Source organism: Neovison vison, chromosome 12 (genome assembly GCF_020171115.1).
Source record: "Neovison vison isolate M4711 chromosome 12, ASM_NN_V1, whole genome shotgun sequence".
Lineage (NCBI taxonomy): Eukaryota > Metazoa > Chordata > Mammalia > Carnivora > Mustelidae > Neogale > Neogale vison.
In genome coordinates, this window is record NC_058102.1 from 78,490,214 (window position 1) to 78,513,605 (window position 23,392).

At 38.4% G+C, this 23,392-nt stretch overlaps 1 protein-coding gene across 3 annotated transcripts in view; it reads left to right on the plus strand.

Moving 5' to 3' along the window:
* Window positions 1-23,184, plus strand: part of PDZRN4 (PDZ domain containing ring finger 4) — a 355,040-nt gene extending 331,856 nt beyond the window's left edge. For all 3 annotated transcript variants that reach the window (XM_044229258.1, XM_044229259.1, XM_044229261.1), the window contains 5 exons: window positions 140-238; window positions 2,786-2,848; window positions 9,964-10,065; window positions 15,046-15,162; window positions 18,814-23,184. In XM_044229258.1, the coding sequence (XP_044085193.1) occupies window positions 140-238; window positions 2,786-2,848; window positions 9,964-10,065; window positions 15,046-15,162; window positions 18,814-20,340 (1,908 nt within the window). In that variant the 3' untranslated portion in view covers window positions 20,341-23,184. The remainder of the gene's footprint in view (window positions 1-139; window positions 239-2,785; window positions 2,849-9,963; window positions 10,066-15,045; window positions 15,163-18,813) is intronic.
* Window positions 23,185-23,392: the final 208 nt, after the last annotated feature.

Below are 23,392 nucleotides of genomic sequence, written 5' to 3' on the forward strand. Positions count from 1 at the left end.
GTAACATAAATTAATTCAAATGTTGGGCAGTAATTATGAAAACCTCTTAAGGCAACCCAGGGAGTATCAGTGAGTTCTCCATTCTGCTGTGGGATTTGTTTCTGAGATAAATGTCGTTCTGTGTGTGTTTTTCTCTCAGGAGGTCGAGCTGTGTCGTGTTAGCAGTCAAGAGAAGCTGGGCCTGACAGTCTGTTACCGAACGGATGATGAAGAAGACACGGGCATTTATGTCAGCGAGGTAGGAAATGCCGAGGAGGGGAGATGGGGGAGGGAGACTGCGAGTAATGGAGTCAAATGACTCACGATGAGAAAATCCTTGGGAGGCTTGGATGTGAAGAATTGGCCATGTTCCAGTACTTGTCACTTTCAATTAGGAAAGTAAATTATGTTGCCCAAGTAATGTAATTATTATCAGCTTGTTTAATGGGGGATGCTTTCACCACAGAATCCCAGTAAGGAAAACTGCAAAAATGGGAGCATTATCTAAATTTGAATCAATTCCCCTAAGTATGCAGGAAGTCAAGCAAAGTTTCTGATGAGCAAATATTCATCCTTCCATTCCTTTTACCAGTGCTTTAACAAGAGCATTGACTAATTGTTTTAGACCTAATATCACAAATATTACATATTTTACTCTGCTGGCAGGATTGATACCTTTGACTATCCACAGAATGTATCTGTGAGTTTTTTTTTCAACCCTATAATCAATGTCAGAAAGTGAAGTACATGTATGTGAAACTCTCTTAGTGTTAATGACTTTGAAAAAAATGTGAAGCAGAATTTATTATTATAGGGGTGCCTGGGTGGCTCAGTGGGTTAAAGCCTCTGCCTTCGGCTCAGGTCATGATCCCAGAGTCCTGGGATCGAGCCCAGCATTGGGCTCTCTGCTCAGCAGGGAGACTGCTTCCTCCTCTCTCTCTGCCTGCCTCTCTGCCTCCTTGTGATTTCTGTCTGTCAAATAAATTTAAAAAAATCTTAAAAAAAAAGAATTTATTATTATAGTTGATTTTTTAAGACTCACCAAAGAATCGTTTTGTAAGAAATAGTAAGGTAAAATTTATTTTAATTATATGTACATATGACTGAAAATTATATAAATATATACCAACACATAGATGTGTGAGTATTGCCTATCTCCTTTCTATATATATCTATACACACACACACACATAATGCGTGGGTGTACATGTAAATGTATGTGTGGAAAAGAAGTTAGACAAACTAGGTACTAATTTATGTCCCATGCTGCTCCATATGTCCTTGGCCATGATCTTGTCTCACTGAGCTTCAGCTTCCTTGACTAGAAACTTGGTACAACAATGTTTATCTCATTGCTTCTATAGAGGTGTTTAGAATATGGAAAAGTAATGTAATCGATGCACTTAGAAAATTACCCAGCTCTATAAATGTAAATGTTACTTTTTAGTTACTTTTTATTACTTTACCAAAGAATTTACTGTCTGGATCTTGCATTGAAAAACCTCCAGAGAATGATTTCACTTATATACTTCTTTTAAATGGGCAGTTATGGTCATCCCTCCAAATATGGTGAGGAAGTAGGTGAAGAATTTTCTTCTGTAATAAGCACAGAGATACAAATGTCAAAGTTTGGCCTTAGTTTGACCACAGTTCTGTAGGCAAAGTTTTAGATTGTGAATAGCTTCTCAGTAGGATACAGTTGATTAATCATACTTCTATTCCTCTAGTAAGTCTCTATTTACCATTTAAATATGCCCGTTTTGGAGCTTAACTTTGTAGGAACAATAAAGAAGCCACAGGAACTGAACATATGTACTCGGAAGGGATATTTTCCTTATGCTTCTTACATGTAATAATAGTATTCTTGATCGATCACTTAAAATTCACTTATTAGGTGGCACGACCTAATAAGAAAGTAATACATAACATCTGGATAGGATGAATCAAACTCATGGTACACTTGAAATACTTGGCTTAATTTAGAGACTTGATCAAGTAATCTTAAATAAACGGCTTAGTGCAATCATTCAAAATATGATAGACAGATCTACCCCGAGTAAACTGTAAGTCATCACTCAAGTTTGGCCCATTAAAATGTTGGTAAACCACTAATGAAGGCTTACATCTCTATTTGTTCTAAAATAATTTATAGTTAATACACTTCACCCTATAATTTAGAATCTAGTAATGATCAACATAGATAACATTTTTTTTCATTTTTTAAGCAACATCAATTATAAATCTCTTTATAAATTAATGTGTTCATGAGACAGAAATTTCTTTAATAAAATGGACTTACAGTATAGCTCTCAGCTTTTCTAAAACAGTTAAACCAGAATTTAAAGATCACCCTAGTAGAAAGCAAATTTCCTGGGTTCAGAGAATCCTAGAATTAACATCTGCGGAAGATCGTGTCAGCTGAGGACCATGTCTGACAGTTTGGATACAGAAATGAGTGAACCAGATGTTTAAAAAAAGAAGAAGAAGAAGAAGAAGAAGAAGAAGAAGAAGAAGAAAAGAGCAAAAAGAATGAAAGAAAGAGAAGAGGAAAAGGGAGGGAGAGAGAGAAAGATCATTTTCAAATTAAATTCTGCTGTAATTCTCTCTAACTTTTTTATTATTAATCTGAAATAGTCCACTTACATTTTTTGAATCAGTGATTTTTAACAGAAAACTTTGGCATGCCTTCTATAAATCAGTAGAGAATTTTTAACCAGGTTACTAAAAATATTTTTTAAGTGATATTTTTAAGTTCCTGGGGGAGTATTGCATAGCCAATTGAAGATGTGTGTTTTCTCCATTACAGGTAGATCCAAATAGCATTGCTGCCAAAGACGGCCGAATTCGAGAAGGGGATCGAATTTTGCAAGTATGTGACATGGTTATTTCCGAATTTTGCAAGTATGTGACATGGTTATTTCCTACCATTTATTTGTTCAATAGTTTCAATTTTATTTAGTTTTTTATAAAATGTTAGAGAAAACAATTTGTCTTTTCTAGATAATGGCATCCACATAACAAACAGCTATTGTTTAAAAAAATTTTAAGTAAAGATGATACTATTTATTAAGAATTATTGGCTAATAATTAGTAATTGAGGTATAATCTCTGGACTTGGATTACTCAGCTTCACCTCCCAGCTCCACCTCTTACTTTACTCCTCATCCTAAACCGGTTTCCTCATCTTAAAAAATGGTAATAATAAGACATATTGTTGCAAAGGTTAAATGTGAGTATACCTCTGGAGGGCTTAGCACACTGCAATGTAAGTAACAAACATTAACTTCTAGTAGTAAGAGCAACAACACCACCAGTTACTGCTGCCTTTTCCAGAATAAATTAGGGAAACATGGATTCCTGTGTTCTATGAGGACCTGAAAGTCTAGAAGTCTGAAGAAATTTGATTTATGTGAAAATGTAGAGATTGACAAATTTCAGTTTAATGAGTAAGATGATAAATGGAACTTAAGGGGGATGTGGAGCTGGAAAGAATTCCAGGCCAAATTAGAAATGACTTTGAATGCCAAAGTTTGTCTCCTATACCGCCTCGACCCTCTCTCTCTCCTCTGAGTCCTTTCCCATACAGAGTGCTGCAGAAAGACACACAGCTCCCCAACATGTGTGTCCAGATTAACCCAAATTTAGAGCCGAGGCTTGAGTTTACTGCTGATCATACAACTACAAAGCTGAGAAGATGACTCACAAGAAAAACTGAACAAGTTATCAACCATTTAAACACTCTGCATAACTTTTAGACCGTATGATGAACCTACAGCTCCCACTTCTCCTTCCTAGATGTGAATGCTTGACGAATGTTGCTTTGCATTTTAACAAGAATAGATTCAACACTCTGCCTAGAACCAGGACTTCGAAAACAGACGAGATGCTATCCTGGGATTGGGGCACTCCCGGTGCAATTAGGAAGACGGCTGCCCACACAGAGAAGACAATGCAGGGGGCGCTGTCATGGCCACACGTGGTGCACTGCCTGGGGCCCTGCGTTATCCTGCCCAGCCTTCTCCTCTTCCCTTTCTTCAGGGCTCCACTCACTGATTCACACCTCTACTGCATACCCTTGCTCCTCTCTAGCTAGATGTTGCAGAACTCGTTTTTCATCAAGGAACCGCTCCTAAGACTCCAGTTAGGAAGGAATAAAAGTATGATTTGTGGTCATTCATGGCCCTACTAATTTTTAGAAAACTTCAAGAATATAACTTGTATTCCTATAGCTCCTTAAGCGGTGATCTATAGTTAAACAGAATGGACTATGTCACAGGCTCTATCAGGGCAAGAGAAAGTGAATCAGGAAACCAAGGCATAGTCTTGTTTGCTACCATATTTTCAGTGTCTTTCTCAATCATGCATGAATAAATGAATGAATGAAACAGGTATTCAGTGGACAGAGTGATAGGATAAATGAATACAATCTGCAGTAAAGCTTTACTGATGTAGCCTCATTAAAAAACAAGGGTATCATTTTTGTGTACCATCCAGATAATGAAAGCTTCAAACATATTTTATCATTATTATTTTGACTTGGAAACAATTATAAATGTATCATTCACCTTGTTAACATCTGCAGTTGAATATACTCAATTGAAAAGAATATAACCTTCTCATGATGCTCAAGGTCATACTGTGCCCAGCAATCATTACAGGATGCTATAATAACAATAAAATACTCAATCATTAAGACATCTGGAAGACTTTGTGCCACCATATGAAATCACCCTGGTTGGCCACATTTTCTGATGTGTTACATTCTTTTTTTTTTTTTTTTTTGGTCATTTTTCTCTTGCTGCTTCCAGCGGTCACGTCTTCTCTCACCGTCTACTCTCCACATATGACACCTTCTCCAGCAACCTCCCGGGCTCCTTTCCTGATTTCCAGCTAACCACTTTCTCATAAGCTAGATCTACAAATACAGTTATTAAAATTGCATCTATTCATTCTATGAGTAGAGGTAGATAGAAGTAAAGCAATTTTATTGTCATATATACATGTTATATGTTTTGATGCTTCCTTATTTTTGGCTATATTAGAGGCAGATAAAGTTTTCAGATAAAATATTTGCTGGATAATAAGGCATTCCTTAATGGAGTTGTTCACTGAAGAAACAACAGCAGGATTGATAAAATGCTGTTGTCTGCCTGATTACTTTATATTCAGTGACAAATATGTCACATTTAATGAACAAATACATGTCACATTAAAAAGCCTAGAATTCAAGTCTATTTGCACACATAGGAAACAAAGAGTCTTAAGGGTGATGGTGAAATTATATTAAATAAAACTGTGACAAAATTGTACCCACAGACAAATAGCTCCCATATGGCTGATGAGGAGATTATGGGATACCCTGTAATGAACAATTAATGACTCCTGTCGCAGGGAGATGAGAGGGGGAGAAAGAGAGGATTTACTTCTTATCCTTGGAGTTTCCTGGCTGGCTTTTATTTAAATGAATCTCTTTAGAGCTATTGTGGTTTTAATTTCCTGTTCATGATGACCTAAGGAGAGTACTCCTATGGTCCTGTCCTCATGGCGTGGCTAAAATTTTCTAAAGGTAGTACATCGCGGGTCTATTAAATGACTTCACCTAGGGACACCACCCACACACAGGTACTCACGCAAGATTGGCCCAAGGTAGGGATTGTACAGAAGAAAAACCATGACCCGGTTTCATGAGAACAAGTTTTAACTTTCCCATGCTTTTTTCCCTGCAAGCACTTGACAGTTCTGTGTGCTGTGCCATTGCCACAAGCTTGTGGTATCAGATATAGCCTCGGGAATTCATATGGTGAAGTCCTCTCACAAAATTGCTATGCTGAGTGAAGACAGGCTTTTCTGAGCCCCGCAGAGGAGGAACTAAAGACCATATACCTCCATGATCAGAAGGCTATATTCTCACTTCCTCCTTGGGACAGTAAACATACAGTATTCTATGTCAGCAACCTAATCTCATGTTTGCAAAAAAAGTCGGTCATGTTCCTAAGGATTACTCCCTCCCTGACAAAACCCTGCAAAAACTCAAGCACTGGGGCAGTAAGACTCCAACTGAGCTTTCTCTCTCTATCTCTGCCCTACGCATAAGCTTGTCCCCAGCTTTTGTTCTAGTGCTTTTCTTTTCTGCCCTTTAGATAACTGTTTTCCTCCCATTTCTGTTCTGTCTACCTCTATATCTCTGTATGTTATTCACCTTCCTTCCACACTAAAATATAAGCACACTTAAAGTACATCATGCCTCTTTTGCCTTAGGCTCCTGCATTTTCAAATAAATTCCATAGGTGGTCAGATGCCAAGAATTTAAGTTGCCCACCCACTTCTGGAACATCAATATAGGAAACCTAAAAATTGGCATATTCATGCAAAAAAAGCTATATTAAACCATTTCTAGGCCTTTAGGGTCCTGCACAATTTGTGCGCGCGTGCGCACACATGTACATATGCACTCATATGCACATACAGGAGATTGGGCCTAAAGTGAGATTTTGGGTGATTTATCTTTGTAATGCCACAAATCTCTTCTAAGCCAAAGCAATATCTGCTTTGAAATCAATATTTACATACGGCCAGGCACAAAAAATGAGACAAGACATATTCTCTGGAGCAGTTTGCCCTCATTTACGACAAAAGTTGTATGTTGCCTTTCTCCTGGTTCTCTTTCCCTCTCTTGTCTTAAAATGAAAGCCTCCGTTAAACCCTGGCGACGCGGTTTATCATTTATCTCCTCCGTGTGATTCTGAGTCCTTCACCTTTATGTCTGCCTGGTGTTTTCAGGCACAGCAAACCTCTTTCCCACCAGCAATCCTGCAGTATGAGCCATCCTTCAGGAACAAGAGCAAATGAAGGTTGAAAGCTCTATCTGATTCCATTCCTCAGACCTTTTCATTCTTTGCTGAGACCCAGGGCTGCATTTCTTGCCCCAGTATCACTCTGGATATCAAACTAATGTCTTGAGTTCAATAGGATCTACCAGCCCAGTTGGCTAAAGTGGCCTTTATTTTGAAAAAGAAACAATAAATTACATTTTAAATCCAGATTTCTGTGGCGAATTCATTTCCTTTCACATTCACATAGGATTCTGACTGGAAATGTGTTTCTACAACATGGGATCTGTCCTTCCAGGAACAAGGCATAACATTGGGACTGAAGACCGTAGCTCTGGTCATGCAGAGTTCACAGAGAGAGACAAATACCAACTCTAAGGAGACTGCAAATCAAATACACCATATTGTTTCTTGGTGGTTCTCTAGGAGTTAAAAATATATATGAGATAGATGTCTTTTTTTTTTTAAGATTTTATTTATTTATTTGACAGAGAGAGATCACAAGTAGGCAGAGAGGCAGGCAGAGAGAGAGAGAGAGAGGAGGAAGCAGGCTCCCTGCTGAGTCCAGAGCCTGATGCGGGGCTCGATCCTAGGATCCTGAGATTATGACCTGAGCCAAAGGCAGCGGCTTAACCCACTGAGCCACCCAGGCGCCCCGAGAGATGTCTTTTAAAGTAGAAAGATGTTTGCTACTGTGGATTTAATTCTTGTGCATGAATTTTACTCTATTTGCTTTATTTAGAAGAAAAGAGTCTTTACTGAGGATTAAAATATGAACATAAATAATTATAGTAGTAGTCATAGTCATAAGAACAACAACAAAAATATTAACGGTACCATGTGCCAACCCAGAGCTCTTCCTGGATACCGGGCCCTTGGTTAAACCCTAGAGATATATTAACTCATTTAACCCTTACAAGAACACTCTGAGAAAGGCACTATTACCTGCACTTTTTTTTTTCAAAGATTTTATTTATTTACTTGACAGAGATCACAAGTAGCCAGAGAGGCAGGCAGAGAGAGGGGGGATGCAGGCTCCCTGCTGAGCAGAGAGCCCGATGCGGGGCTTGATCCCAGGACCCTGAGATCATGATCTGATCCGAAGGCAGAGGCTTTAATCCGCTTAGCCACCCAGGCGCCCCATATTACCTGCACTTTAATACAGGAAACATAATAGTAACGTTAAGTAAACATGAATGAAGAGTATTTAGGTTAATGGTAAGTGAAATGTAGATGAAGAATTTATATGAATATACTTGAATGAAAAAAGCAGGGAACATTAGATTTTGCACAGAAAAGGTGAAGAGAAGCTGTCTGAGAGCACCCAACTCTATCTCCCCAGGATCCAACATGCCTGGTGATGGAGGAAGGATGGACGATTAGGTCCATAATGAATGGACAAATAGATACACTGCAGATATACTATTAAGAATTACTATGAAATGGACATAAGCCCCCAAAGCTCAGAGAAAGTAAACATTTTCAAGTCATTATTTTCAAAGTACACTTCACTGGGGATTGGGGAGGTGTAGTAGAATCCACCATGGCAATTTATCTTTATTTGAGAAAAAGCCTTGGATTCAGCATAGAAATAGCTTTTCAGATGTATATTTTAGAAAAACCACAAAATTCCCTTTCCCGTCATTAGTTCCCATTTTGGAATCATAGCTTCTGTTTTCTAATTTGATGAATTTTATTGTGAGTTGCCAAAAGAGGAAGTGCGCTTGAAACTTGTAAAAGCTGAATTTCCTGTCTACATATATAAGTGAAAAACAAAGGCAATACTTATTTGATCAGAGTAAGAAAATACAAGTTTGTATGATTGCCCCCCTCCCTTTGACTATTACGAATTGTCTGCTTTCTTTGTGCTCCATAAGTGTGATAAGAGTCCAGGATTAAGGATCATTTATTGTGGTCCGGAGTTGAGATACCTGGGCTTATTTCAATAGTTTTATCTGCCCTCATGCATCAGCCAAAATCCCAAAGATCCACAAGAAAAAAATAAAATAAAATCTCAGCAGTCTAATTCATCCTTTCCAGCAGAAATGCTTAATGAAAGATGTTAATTATTGAAAAATTGGTCAGTATAGCGGCCTTTTCTATTTAGTTTATTGAAATAATTAATATTTATTTTAGGCATAATTACTTGACCTCTTGAATTGAAACTTCTTTCTGCACATTTTGATTCTGTACTATGATCAAAACCTTCGCCGTCCCTGTGGATTTGAACAATCAATAATATAAATAAATATAAAATATCCAAAGAAAGAAGTTAACTCAGAGCTAAATACATTTGAACATGAAAATGTAGCTTGAAATACAAACTTCAGAAACCTTATTTGCTCTGTCTGTAGAATTTAGAAAAAGGACAAAAGCTATATTTCAAATTCCAGCAGAGTCTTTTTAATCAAAAGTTTACTCAAGCTTGGTTTCTTGCAAAAAGCCATTTTTCCTCTGTGTTTTATTTTTTAACCTAAGTTCACTTACGAGATGAGCCATAAGGTATTTCATTAGTTTTGTTGTTTGAGGAAATGGACAAATCTTAGAAAGAACTGGAGTATTGATATGGACATTACCGATGAACTGTCCTTCTTTTGATTAGTGAAGCCCTGAAAGATATCCCGAGAGTGATTGGGGCAACTGAGTCAGACCCACACAAATATGAGATGATTAAATGAAAATGCAATCAGCAGTGGCCTGGGAGCACTGCCTGGTGAGAGATAATACCGCAGCTCTCTAATTGGCTCGTAGCAGACGTGCAGGATGACGGATTTCAGATGCGGGATTGCCAGTCCTGCTTCCCCCAGCACTATTATCTCAGAGTGACACTTCCATTACTCTGAGCGGAGAAAGATGAACGTCACCTGTCAGGGGCTGGTTAATTGTGTTGCTAGATGTATGTTGCCAGGGCGCAGGTTGGACATTTATGAACATAACTGCTTCCTCTGATGTCCGCCATCCTTCAGGGATCGATATGGCTCTTACTGTAAGCGCATAATTGAGTGAAGGCACTTACCACGGAGGGGCTGAAGATGAGCCCATTGTGTGAGTTTCATTGTCCATACATTCACCACAAATGAGCTGATATTTGCCATTTATTGTGTGCAGCATTGTGGAAATGGAAACTAATGTGCCACTTCCATTTGTTTTCTAGATAAATGGGGAAGATGTCCAGAATCGAGAAGAGGCAGTGGCGTTGCTGTCTAGCGATGAGTGCAAGAGAATCGTGCTGCTCGTCGCAAGGCCAGAGATTCAGGTCAGAGCGGACGTCAGAAATCTTGAGACTGAACTTGGCATCCATTATTTGCTGCTCTATATCGACTCAGTACTATGGCTATTGGTAAAGCCAAGTATGCAAAACATAATTAAGAGTCATCTTTCCTAACTTACCAACCTCATCAACTTATCTTTTTGAGGGAAAAAAAAAAAAAGGAGAAGGAAGGAAAAAAGTACACAAGATGGAACCATTAGGCTCTCCTTCCACTTGCAAGTTATTTGAATGAATTCGTAAATGAAAAATGGTTCACTTCACGTGATTCTAAATTCTGTCTGGATCCTTGCTTTAGGTCTCTATCTAAAAATACTTAATTGGCATATTAAGGTAACTTGAAAGAATCTCTAACGAGAAAAGCATTAGCGTATCCAACTATCAACTTAAATCTTTGTAGAAGAACTTTATCAAATAAAGTGACCCACGTAGCATGGTGTAGTTCCAAGTATAATGAAGGAATTTTTCCCAAGTGTAGTGTGACAGAAACATCTGTCCAGTCAAAAACCAGCGGATAGCTTCTGGAGGAATTGTTTTTTCTATCTTTAACAGTGGGGGATGTCATGAAAGTAAAGGAAAGGTAATGGTGGAAGAAAAGTGCTATGGGTCCTTCTTTTTATATGCTTTTTATAACCCACCACAATGCAGAAAGGACAGCACGCTGTCACCATTCTCTCCATCTGTCAGTCGTTTGAGTGAAGTTGCTTATATCACCATTTGTCTCCCAGGTTATTGATCTGATATTTTTCAAACTCAGTAACGGCATACTATCTATAAATTACATTGAGGAAGTGTATTTCAGTGTCAGACTAAATCCTGACTTGAATATAGTGGTTATAAAAGATCACCCTTTCCGCATATATTCCCTTTATGCCCTTGACCATTCTAAATGGATCCCATAAAGTCTGCCATAGCCCAAGGCAGAGTACAGTTATACACCTGCGGTCTCGGAAGTGGGAGAGAGCCTACACGCCTGGCTGGACTGCCTGTTTAGGAGTGAATTTAACAATACAGAAAATGTATGAAAGTTCACTAATTATGTGGAAGTTGTGCAAACCACTTAGTCTCACTGATGCCATTTTCTTGAAAAAGAACAAAATAAAGGGGCTAAACATAATTTTAGTGAAATGCATGGTAAACCGAAGAGAACTCAGGGGTCCTTCCTGCTAGAGAAAAGGTATTTCAGTGTCATAATGTGGTTTCCCTTGCCCTTTCCACGTAAATTCTAGAGAACCTCATTAATTTAGAATTAAAGCATTTCCTGAAACTATGCCACAGAACGGTTATAACAGACTGTGGAAAGAATCAAAATTCATGACGTAAGACTAGATCCTGTTAATCATTAATAGAATACATATGCTTGGTAGAACTGGTGGCATTTTCAAATATCTGACTACACTCCTGACCTAACAGAATCAATATTGGAAGATGAATTTCCAAACAGGACTTCCTCTCCACCGTTGAGAAAAGATGGCTGTCTGACTGCAGGATACTCTGTCCTGTCAAAATCAGGATCTGCTTCAGCCCCTTGATCCTAAAGAAGCCTCATGACACTAGAAGAAAGCTAACTGCATTTAGAAAATCACATTTCTAGAAAAAGAAGGAAAGAAAATGGATCTTCACACCATATTTTTAAAATGTAATTTCAGCAGTACATGCTATAAAATGGCAAGAAAAAAATCCAAGAAAACCTTGCCTTTATATCACCTATATTTTTTTTATCAATTTTAATGTATCTTATTATGGTATTTTTTGCAAATGAATTTTACTTGTGAAAGTGTGGAAGTTTCTTGTGCACTTTTTCTAGGCTTTTTCTTTTCTTAATATTTCAGATACTCTCTACATTCTTGAAAATGATCTACAGATTTGCTGGGGGCAGTCTTATACATCGCGCAATATTTTTAAATAACACATTTCTTTCATTCCCTGTCAACTTTCTTTCATTTTCTTCCTTAGACCATTAAAGATATTGCTATTCTGTCCTCTTCCCCTTGGGACACTGGGACAGAGAGGGCTCTCATAAGAACTTGTAAACATACTCCAGAGACAATGCAGATAGTTCCTTTCTCTGAAATGGCACGTGTGTTCCACTGCTGTGCAGACAGATCCCAGTTTCATAAAGAGAGCCCCCTTTTCCTGCAGGTGCAGCTCCAGGGAAAGGTCCGCCTGTGGCAGAGTCTGAAACTCAGACTACCATGAATGCTTGTTTCAGTGGAAAGGGAAATACAAGAGGGAAAGGAGGTGACTCACTCACTGTGCTATGTATACCTCCAGCCAAAAGACTTGTCAAAATAGATGTGTGCTGACTATAGGTAACACCCAAGGGTCTGTGGGATTAGCTAATAAGAAAAGAGTTATAGGGAATCATTAATTTCTACAGTTTGTCTCCTTATCTTTCCCACCCCTTCATTTAAATTTCAAAGACTCTGTTCCATTATTCACTAGCTCTGTGCAAACAAATATTTTGTTTTGACCTGATTAAAGAAAAAATCCCTTGGTGTGCTTATAAAAAGTAACATTTGTAGTTCTACATAATTTCTTTTGGAGTCTGGAGTTTTTGGCTTCGTAAAATTTACAAGGGATTAAAAAATGTAAAACTGGTGCACCTGGGTAGCTCAGTGGGTTAAGCCTCTGCCTTCAGCTTAGGTCATGATCTCAGGGTCCTGGGCTCGAGCCCCAAGTCAGGCTCTCTGCTCAGCGGGAGCCTACTTCTCACTCTCCCTCTGCAGCTCTCCCTGCTTGTGCTTCCTTGCATGCAGTCTCTTTCTGTGTCAAATAAATAAATAAAATCTTAAAGAAAAAAAAAGGATGTAAAACTTAGACAATTATAAACTGAATTTGAATTTTTAGTCAGCTTAATTTTCATAGTTCATCTGCATATCAAAGTCAGTGAGGTAGAACTTGGTTATTCAGGCTACATTAAGATAAATGAGGATGAGTAAATGTGTCAGCACTTTGGCCTCAGTCAAATTTGAGTAATTTAAATTCTAGGCAGCCTGTAATAAGTATCAAGAAACTTACAACTACCTTCATAGTAAGGAATATGAAGCATATATGCTAATGCATTTTCCAGTGCAACTTAATGTCCTCTCAGAGTTTGTTTTCTTTTCAAGTGTTACAGTTTCATTTTCCCTTAAGAGTTTATTTTGCCATTGTTGGGTAGTGAAAATCCCTCAAACTACAGCTGAGCCTTGAGCAATGCAGGGATTTAGAGAGCCAAAACCCCCACCAGAAAATTGGCCTGTAACTTCTGACTCCCCCAAAATGTGACTGCTAATAGCCTAGTGTTGATTGGAATTCTTATGAATAACATAAACACTCCAGTAACATATTTTTATATGTCACATGTATTATATACTATTCTTACAGCCTAGTAAGCTAGAGAAAAGAAAATGTTATTAAGAAAAGCATAAGGAAGGGACGCCTGGGTGGCGCAGTTGGTTGGACGACTGCCTTCGGCTCAGGGCGTGATCCTGGAGTCCCGGGATCGAGTCCCACATCAGGCTCCCAGCTCCATGGGGAGTCTGCTTCGTTCTCTGACCTTCTCCTCGCTCATGCTCTCTCTCACTGTCTCTCTCTCTCTCAAATAAATAAATAAAATCTTTAAAAAAAAAAAAAAAAAAGAAAAGCATAAGGAAGAGAAAAGAGATTTAGAGTACTGTACTGTATTAAAAAAAAAAATCCACATGTAAGTGCACCCACACAGTTCAAACCCCTGTTGTTCAAGGGTCAACTATATTGTCAATTTCGGCTCATTAGAAAGCTGCTGTTTCTTTTAACACAAAGTAAAACAGAACATGGACCGTAATTCAGTTAATTTAATCAGCATAGACAGCTAATTTATGTAATCCAGCTCCAGAAATCCACTTTGAGGCAAATTATCTGTATTGACTGTCAACACTCATCATTTGAGCAAGGTTTCCCACTTCACTTTGTATTGAGAAGCCGAAAGGATTTATTCAGTTTAATTTGTGTAAGACTCCCACCAGAATACTTGGATCCTGAGCCCACAAACAAAACCCTGCGTGCTCCACACTGCTCCACTCCCCTTAGATGCGATGTTTCAGATACACACACACACACACACACACATATAGCAATTGCTATATATAGTTTTATATATATATATATATATATATATATATATGTGTCGAATTGCTATACACACACACATATATATATAGCAATTGCTATATATAGTTATATATATATAAATACACACACACACATATATATATAGCAATTGCTATATATAGTTATATATATATTGCAATATATATTGCAATATATATAGTTATATATATATATAGCAATTCGACCTGAAAAATTAATCAAAATAGACATGGCATAGCCTCACCTTTTTTTTTTTTTTTGAGAAGAATATTTTAGAATTTTTCTGTTCCTCCCCCCAGATCAAATAAATGTCTGTGTTTGTGGCATGCAGCCATCTTGTTAACTTGGAAGCCATCTGCCTAAAGATAAAAAAGCGGGATGAGGGTAGCATCAGTGAGGGTAGCATCAGTGTGTTCTAGGGGTGGGGAACACTTTGTATGCGGTCTCATTGGGGGTTGTTGTTAAGGAAAAAAGCCCAATTGTCTCATGGCCCTATTAGTACCTTTGCAGTGCTTTAATACAGGCACTGTTGGAGGTAATGAGCGTGACAGCTGTGGATTATGCAATATGCTTTTCATATATTCTGAAAGACGGTAATGTTCTGTGCTGTGAGATCTACTTGGTTATGAAAGAAAATCTGTGGCTCTGTTTCAGGAAAGGATAAAAGGCATCTGAGTCCAATTTTTTTTTTAATCACCTTTTCTCCCTTCTGAGAGGTGAACTTACCAGAGGCTGGTATTCTGAAGAGAATCATTATGATAAAAGGAACTGGTCAGGCATCGCCATTTAAGTTTACCCTCTTTTAGCATGAGCTCCCACTAACCTAATGTAATGTACTAATGTATTCTTTTGCAGCTGGATGAAGGCTGGTTGGAAGATGAAAGGAATGAATTCTTAGAGGAGTTAAACTTAGAGATGCTGGAAGAACAGCATAATGAAGCGATGCAGGGCACGGCCAACGAGGTGGAGCAGGTAGGGCCAACAACTTGACCTACATCAGTTGAAGTGTTGCTAGTTTTTTTTTTTTTTTTCTTAATATAGAACCATAAATGGAGTAAAAACAAAATCAAAGGGTTTGATCAAACACCTCTGTAATGGTAATTTTTCTAGAGCAGATGGGCATCTCAAATGAAGCAGAGGGAATAAATACAGTGTTTTGCTATTAAGGTCTTTCTAGCTTGGAAAGCTTAGGGATCATTGTTGCCAGAGTACAGCAAGATTCAAATGTTGACCTGGGCACTGTTCGACCTCATTCAGAAATTTAACAGCAAAAATATGCGTTGCTTTTCAATATGCCAGCCAGAGAGAAACTATATTTCATGAGCTACCCCCTTTCCCCAAAACTAATTTTATAATTTAAAATATTAATGTGTCTATTTGAATAGTTAGGCAAGTATAAGACGATGATGACATGATGTAAGCCATCAATCTCATTTATGTTTGTGGTATCATGGCCCTACCTATGTATTTCTCGACAGGAGTCGCACTATTTGAGATCATTGATATCATCTCGCCTTAGGGTCACATAATCATTCAACCAAAAATGCTGAGCTCCTCATGTGTCCCAAGCACCACACTTGATCCTGAGCATACAAATTAAAATGAGCAAAGTTTCTGCTCTTAATTAATTCACTGCTGGTGAAAGGTTACAGAGGGGCCTGTAGCGGACTGAGTCTTGGAACTCTTTTGTGACTGTCGTTGTTCCTATGGGATAAAAACAAGATTAGAGTATCCGAGATTTTTTATGTTGAGTTCATGTCAATCATCTGCCTGGTATAATTTCGTGAACGCTTCTGCTGTCAGTTTATGGATTATCATTCATTATCCTTATCATGCTGGTCTCAAAATGAATTCTTAACACATTCTAAAAGATAGTTTTTTGGGTGTTTTGTTGTGGGTTTTTTTTTTAATAGTTCTTTAAAAATCCTGGACAGTTACACTTAGGGACATGAAGCACAAACATCAGATCACTTTACCAAGCTGCATGATGGAATATATGGCCATGTTAGCTTTCCATAACAGAGACGGATGCGTGTGTGTATGGGCACAGACCCGTATATTAAATAAATCGTTACATCGCAGACTCAGTGTCAAAACTATGTGTGCTCTACTCTGGGCTGAGCACGGACGCTCATTGGCCAGTTCACAAACAGTAGTTCATGCTCATGTGCAGTGCTGCTATTGTGGTGATTGCTTTTCAATATAGGTAAGACAGATGGAATTTTTATGTATGACTTCAACGCTGGCCACAAATAAAGATATTTTTTGGTGGCAGCTGCTGGTTACAAACAAGAAAGTCCTTGCTTCAGGCTTTTTCTCTCTTAGATAGAAAATGTGACCTGATACAGAATTGACAGGGGGATGTTGGAATAAAGAAAGAAGGGAGAAATCCTGTCCAGGTGAAGTGATATGGTGTCAAATGCTGCCTACTCATCAGACGTAATACAAATGCTAGGTCTTTTGAGGTAACACTAGATGTCCCTGAGGTTAGATTTTCATTGTGTGGAAATTTTTCTTCGGCATGAGACTGAAAAATGATAAGAAGGACAGAAACCTTTAAAAGTCTGTGCCCTTATAAACAATAATACTACATGAGAAATGTCTTGGTAGAAGCATTGCCTGACACCATAATAATTCCATAGGGAAAGGACAAATGAGAGAGGGGCGTTGTATTAGAAACTAGGAAGTCTAGGTTTAGGAATGGAAAATGTTTTTTTTATTTTCATACTTGCTTATAAACCAGTGACTAAAGAAAAGGGAATTTGATTAAAAAAACAAAACGTATATCTGTACTTCAAAACTAAAATCCATATACACATGAAAGTTTTACTTCCTATACTATCCTTGGTGTTAGGGTTGCTGTTGACACATTGTGGAACACCTCCCCTGGCATAATTTGTCTGTATCCTTGGCACTCCACATAAAAAGACTAAAAAAAAAAAAAAAACTAGGTTTTTTTATATTTTTAAACTCATTGAAGATATGAAACAATACAAGTGTAAATGATGTGGTATATCCACTCAGATGTCCAATATCAATAACATCCTCTGGAGGGGCTATGGTATGTGTGACTGTCACCACATCAGATTTCTATTGTCAGCTTATAAGCAAGGACCATACAGGTATTTCAAGCGCTCCACTGTTAATCACAATTACTTATTTAGAATATTATTTTTTAATCAATATGACATTTAAAATCTCAACATATTTTCAAAAAATGAGGAAAACTATTTTAGGGAAAGACTGGGAATCCTTAAATAACATTATACATGGTCATGTTCTCTCCTCTGCAGTTTATGTGATGTTTTGTTCTGCTTTCTGTGGGAGAAAATAAAGGAATTTTCTTGATAGACTCTTTCACGCCTATTTTTGAATACCTTTTCTCATGCTTTCTGTCCTTCTTTAACACTAACAGACTTAATTATATTTAATTGTGTAATTACACCTGCTAGAGGGAAATATTTACGTAAAATGGTAAGTTTACGTATAAAGGAAATACAATGTAGAAACTGCCATGTAGACTTGTATATGATACAGGATGGAGGAAAAAATAATTTTACCCTCTTAACAGAGAAAGAATTACATAAGCATCCTCTTAGGATAGCAACAGTGATTTGTTCTACATGAAAGCTACAAACTATCAAGGAATAAAGTGTACATATGAGTGCGTATTCACAAATATGTCAAAAATATATTTTTGTGATACAATGCCCATGTCTGGCAATCAGTGCTTCTCCAATTTTCATGAGAACTGCCACTTTACTCTGAGTAGAATAAAATTCACATCTGAAGGAAGTTCCTAGTAGAAAGTAAAAAAGAAAGTAGTAGAGAGTAGAAAAATACTTTTAAGTAACTCAAAGCAGTCCTGAGATGATTTTGTTGCTTTTGAGCAATGTGATTTGGAGAGGCACTGAGGTCAGGGTACCTATGCAGGAATATGGCGTCCTGGACATACAAGAAATCCTGATTCTGCGGGATGGCACTGGCCTTTTCTACCTCTCTCTGAGTCACTCATAAACTGATTCCATCTGGGCTTAAAGTTCCTCATCGATAGAGAGAAGGACCGAGGCTTCAGTACTAACCTACCCCGCGATACTGTGCTCTCTAGCTTACCATAACCAGTATGTCGTAGATCAGAGAAGTTTCTTCTGAGCTTGAAGTTCAGGGAAAAAATCCTCATAATAAGGTGACTTGGCTTCAGAACTCCAGGCCTCCACACTGCAGAAGACTATTTAGACCACCTGTCTCACTCATCCTTTTCTATGTTACCACCTCAGAGACTCATACACTCACCTCATTTACACAACTTCATGCCAGTTTCCCAAGTAGGAGAGAATCTTAACGTAAGAATCATTTACTAAAATGTGGCCTATTTTATTTATCCCCAAGTCAAGTCTCTAAGCAGTTTTGGTTTTCTTTATTTCAGTTCATAAAAAGCTGCCTTGAGCAAATTGTCTTTATTTCTAAAATGTTTAAGGGTACTAAAATTGGAACAGCTTTCTAGGAACCATACCTTTGCCAAGAAGCATCATTTTTTTTCAAGCAAGTTTTGCAACAACCTGTGTGTTTTTTTTTTTTTTTAAATAACGCGTTTTGTTTGATCTCTCCACTTTATTTTCTCAGCCAAAAAAACAAGAAGAAGAAGAAGGCACAACAGACACGGCAACATCGTCCTCCAACAACCATGAGAAGGACAGTGGGGTAGGGCGCACGGATGAAAGCTTGCGGAATGATGAGAGCTCAGAGCAGGAGAACGCAGCCGAGGATCCCAACAGCACATCTTTGAAGAGCACAAGAGAGCTGGGGCAGAGCCAAGACACTCTGGGAAGCGTTGAGCTTCAGTGCAACGAGAGCTTCGTGTCTGGCGAGTACATTGACTCCGACTGCCTTGGCAACCCGGACGAGGAGTGTGAAAGATTCCGACAGCTCTTGGAGCTCAAATGCAAGATTCGAAACCATGGAGAGTATGACCTGTATTACTCGAGCAGCACAATAGAATGCCATCAAGGGGAACAAGAGGGAGTGGAGCACGAGCTACAGTTGCTTAACGAAGAACTAAGAAACATTGAACTGGAGTGCCAGAATATCATGCAGGCTCACAGGCTCCAGAAGGCGACAGACCCGTATGGAGACATCTGGGCTTTGCACGATGGAGGATTCCGGAATTATAACACCAGCATGGATATGCCACGGGGGAAACTAGACGACATCATCGAACACCCGGAGAAGTCAGACAAGGACAGTTCTAGTGCTTACAACACGGCAGAAAGCTGCAGAAGCACCCCGCTCACTGTGGACCGCTCCCCTGACAGCTCCCTTCCCAGAATGATCAACCTCACCAATAAGAAAAACCTGAGAAGCACAATGGCTGCCAGTCCGTCGTCTTCCGGACAGAGCAGTAAAGAGTCGACCTCCACCAAAGCCAAAACCATGGAACAAGGCTGCAGCGCGGAGGGCAAGGAGAAGATTTCCGAGGGCAGCAAGGTTTCCGAGCAGGAGAAACCCAGCAGCGAGCACATCCCTTACCTCTCTCCTTACCACAGCTCCTCCTACAGATACGCAAACATCCCGGCACATGCCCGCCATTATCAAAGCTACATGCAGTTAATTCAGCAGAAATCCGCAGTCGAGTATGCTCAGAGCCAGCTGAGTTTAGTGAGCGTGTGCAAGGAGGCCCAGAAGTGTTCCGAGCCCAAGATGGAATGGAAGGTGAAGATCAGGAGCGACGGGACGCGGTACATAACCAAGAGGCCGGTGCGAGACCGGATTCTGAGGGAACGTGCCTTAAAGATCAAGGAGGAGCGCAGCGGCATGACGACGGATGATGACACCATGAGCGAGATGAAAATGGGCCGCTACTGGAGCAAAGAGGAGAGAAAGCAGCACCTGGTTCGCGCCAAAGAGCAGCGACGGCGCCGGGAGTTCATGATGCGGAGCCGCTTGGAGTGTCTGAAGGAGAGCCCCCAGAGCGGCGGCGAGGGCAAGAAGGAGATCAACATCATTGAACTGAGTCACAAAAAGATGATGAAAAAGAGAAACAAGAAAATTTTGGACAACTGGATGACAATCCAAGAACTGATGACCCATGGGGCCAAGTCTCCGGATGGCACCCGGGTGCATAATGCCTTTTTGTCCGTCACCACTGTATGACCGAATGAATGGGATGCAGCTGATTTTAGGAGGGTGCTACCAGTTTGGGTAGAGTATGATTGCCTCGTTCAATGTGGCATTTTTATATATATTTTGTGACTCTTTATAGTTTAAATTTTTTGTAAGCAAAAATACCTGGGTAATTTTTCATTTGTTTTTCATATGCTGGTACCTTCTTTTTGGCTGAGCTCTTTCTTTAACTTGTGATATATTCGTATTACTCATTTATATATATAAAAAAACTAACAAAAGGAAAGAAAACAAAACAAAAAAAAAAAGCTTGAACAGAAATACTGAGGAGCCAATTAATTTCCTATTTTAATGTATCTATTGTAAGTTAAGATCTGGATTTATTTCTCTAGTTTACTTATTTTCTACTTTAAAAACAACTCAATGCCAAAACATTTCTATGCTTGCTTCTTGGCATAAAACGTATTAAAATCAACCCTGTTAATAAATCATGTGCCACATCTTGTCTTATACGTAAAAACCACCTCTTTTTAATAGCCCGTTGTACATTTCACACATAAATGGCCGTTGTCTTTGTCTCAGTGAAGTGTAGGTGGACAGTCTTCCTGTGGTATGTAGTGACATTGGTCATGTAGCTAGATAATTGTGGTAATTGTGACGATAAAAAATAAATTATTGATTATCCTTAAGAAAAGTTATCAAGGAGTGTTTTATTTTCATTGTCCACTATGGTTACCAGATTTCAAATTAGTTATATATGTATACTCCTTAGAAGACTCCTAATTGTGGATTATAAAATGTGTACATTTTCTATCACTTTTTTCCAATAAAACTATCTTGAAATACTTACCGTAAGTCATCGCATTACATATTCTTACCAGGATTCAACTAGATAATATATGTAGAGCATCCAACAAATGTTAACTAAACACCCCCTGGCCTGCCACCCATAAAAGGTAAAGCCAAAAAAAAATCTACGGAAGCACATGGAGAGGGGATCAGTGAAGTGTCTGAAATGTTTATAATGGCATAAGTGTATTAGTTGACTTGAGGTGCCATAACAAAATATCCTAGACTGGATAGCCTAAACAACAGGAATTTATGCCTTATGGCTCTGGAGGCTGGGAAGTCCAAGATCAAGGTGCTGGCAGATTCAGCAACTTGGTGAGGGCTCTGTTCCTGTCTTGCAGATAACCACCCTCTCCCTCTGTCTTCAGGTGGCAGAGACATAGAAAGGAAGTTGTCCACTGTCTTTTCTTATAAGGGCACTGAACCCCTCAAAAGAGCTCCACCCTCCTGACTCCTTCTAAATCTAAATATTTCCCAAAGGCCCCATCTCCAAATACTATTACACTGGAGGTTAGAACTTATTCAAAATATGAGATTTAGTGGGACACAATTCACTCTATAGCACCACATGCATTCTTTTAGCTCATCATTTGGGAATAAATTTGGGGGAATCATCTTTTTGAGAATTTCCAGCATAGTCAACTATAAATGCCTTAAATGTCAGTTTATGAAAAAGTGAGCTTACCAGGTTCTTTAAAGCTAACTTCATCATAAAAACCACATGTATGTCGATCATGGTGCCTCCAGAGTAAAGGCCAAATCAGCCATGTACATGCAAACGTGAGTTTGATCACATTTTCATTCAACCCAAGAGATGGTTGGAGACACAACATCTGAATATTTCTGAAGCTCCTTTCTTATTTAAAAACCAACAGTGGCTTCTTATTCCCTTTTGAATCAGACTCTGATGCCTTGGCCTTATGTTCCAGGCCCTTCATTCCCTTGCCCACTTTACCTCCTGTCCTCCTTTTCAGGTCTTCTCTGAGTTTATTCCTGGCTTCCTGTTTCCACTCTAGTTATCTTATACTATTCTTCTGTCTGGGGTTCCTGTACCAAATTTTACACTTCCCTCAGAGTGTAATCACACAGACATTTTCTCTTTGGAGCCTCTTTTGATGACACCAGATTTTCTCAGCATTTTGGCATGCACTATGATGCACCTGCAGTATTGTTTTACCTTCGTTTTTTTTTTTTTAAATCCTGTTATTTGAATCACATAAGTAGAATGTAATGTCTCCCTGCATGGATTTTAAGTTCATGGAGTTTGGCCCTTGTGTCCCCACTCTGTCTTTGTAAACCTCTGTAGAATGCCATTTGAATAATAATGAATGCTGGTTGAATTAAATTATTGTATTCATTTATCTCTCTCTCCACATATTGGTCCTTTTGTTACTGTTTTCCTTACTCTTCTAGCTTTCCAAGTTCTTATCTCCTTAAGGGTTGTTACAGAGATGGAAAAAAAAATAGAACTTAATTACATACAATAAAAACCTGGACTCAGAAATTTTAAGATAAGTAATGTTAATAGCAATCTAAGGCAACTGAAAATTTCATCATTTCCAACTTTAGCCATTGTTAATACAATCACTAAGACTACTCTGAATGCACCTGGAGTTTTAAAAATAAGAATATTTATATTAAAAGCTCAGTTCTTTCCTGACCTAATGGCTGTGGTTATTGTTTATCCTCTTGACATCGCTGGGTTTAAATATTCACTGTATTCAAATTACTCCTATAGATAAATATGATTTGGAACCAACATGTAGATTTTTCCAGAAGAAACATGGACACATCTCACAGAATGCAGTGTTTCCAAAGTTACCAGTTTAATTTTATTTTTATTAAGACCAAGTGTTCTTGCCAATTTTTTTAAAATGTGATGTTGGTATTTTTCATGTCTGTGTTTATACATTCTACAAGTTGAGAAATGTCTTTTTCAAAAATCAGTGAATATCTGGAACTGTTTCGTTTTTATCTTTCTACGTAACCTATCTTTGTGCTAAACATGTTTTTCTAGTAAATGAATAATAAATCTGTTGCTCAGCAAAACAATAATTGCTTTTATGTGGGATATTTTATTTCATTTCAGAAGAAATATGTGAGTGTAAAGAAGAAAAATATTTTCCTTGGACAAACCTTTGAAATTCCATATTTTATTGCTTTTTATACTCAAGATGTGACAGAAATTGGTGTTAAGATCCACATGTGACTGATCTAGGGGGTGGAAAACAAT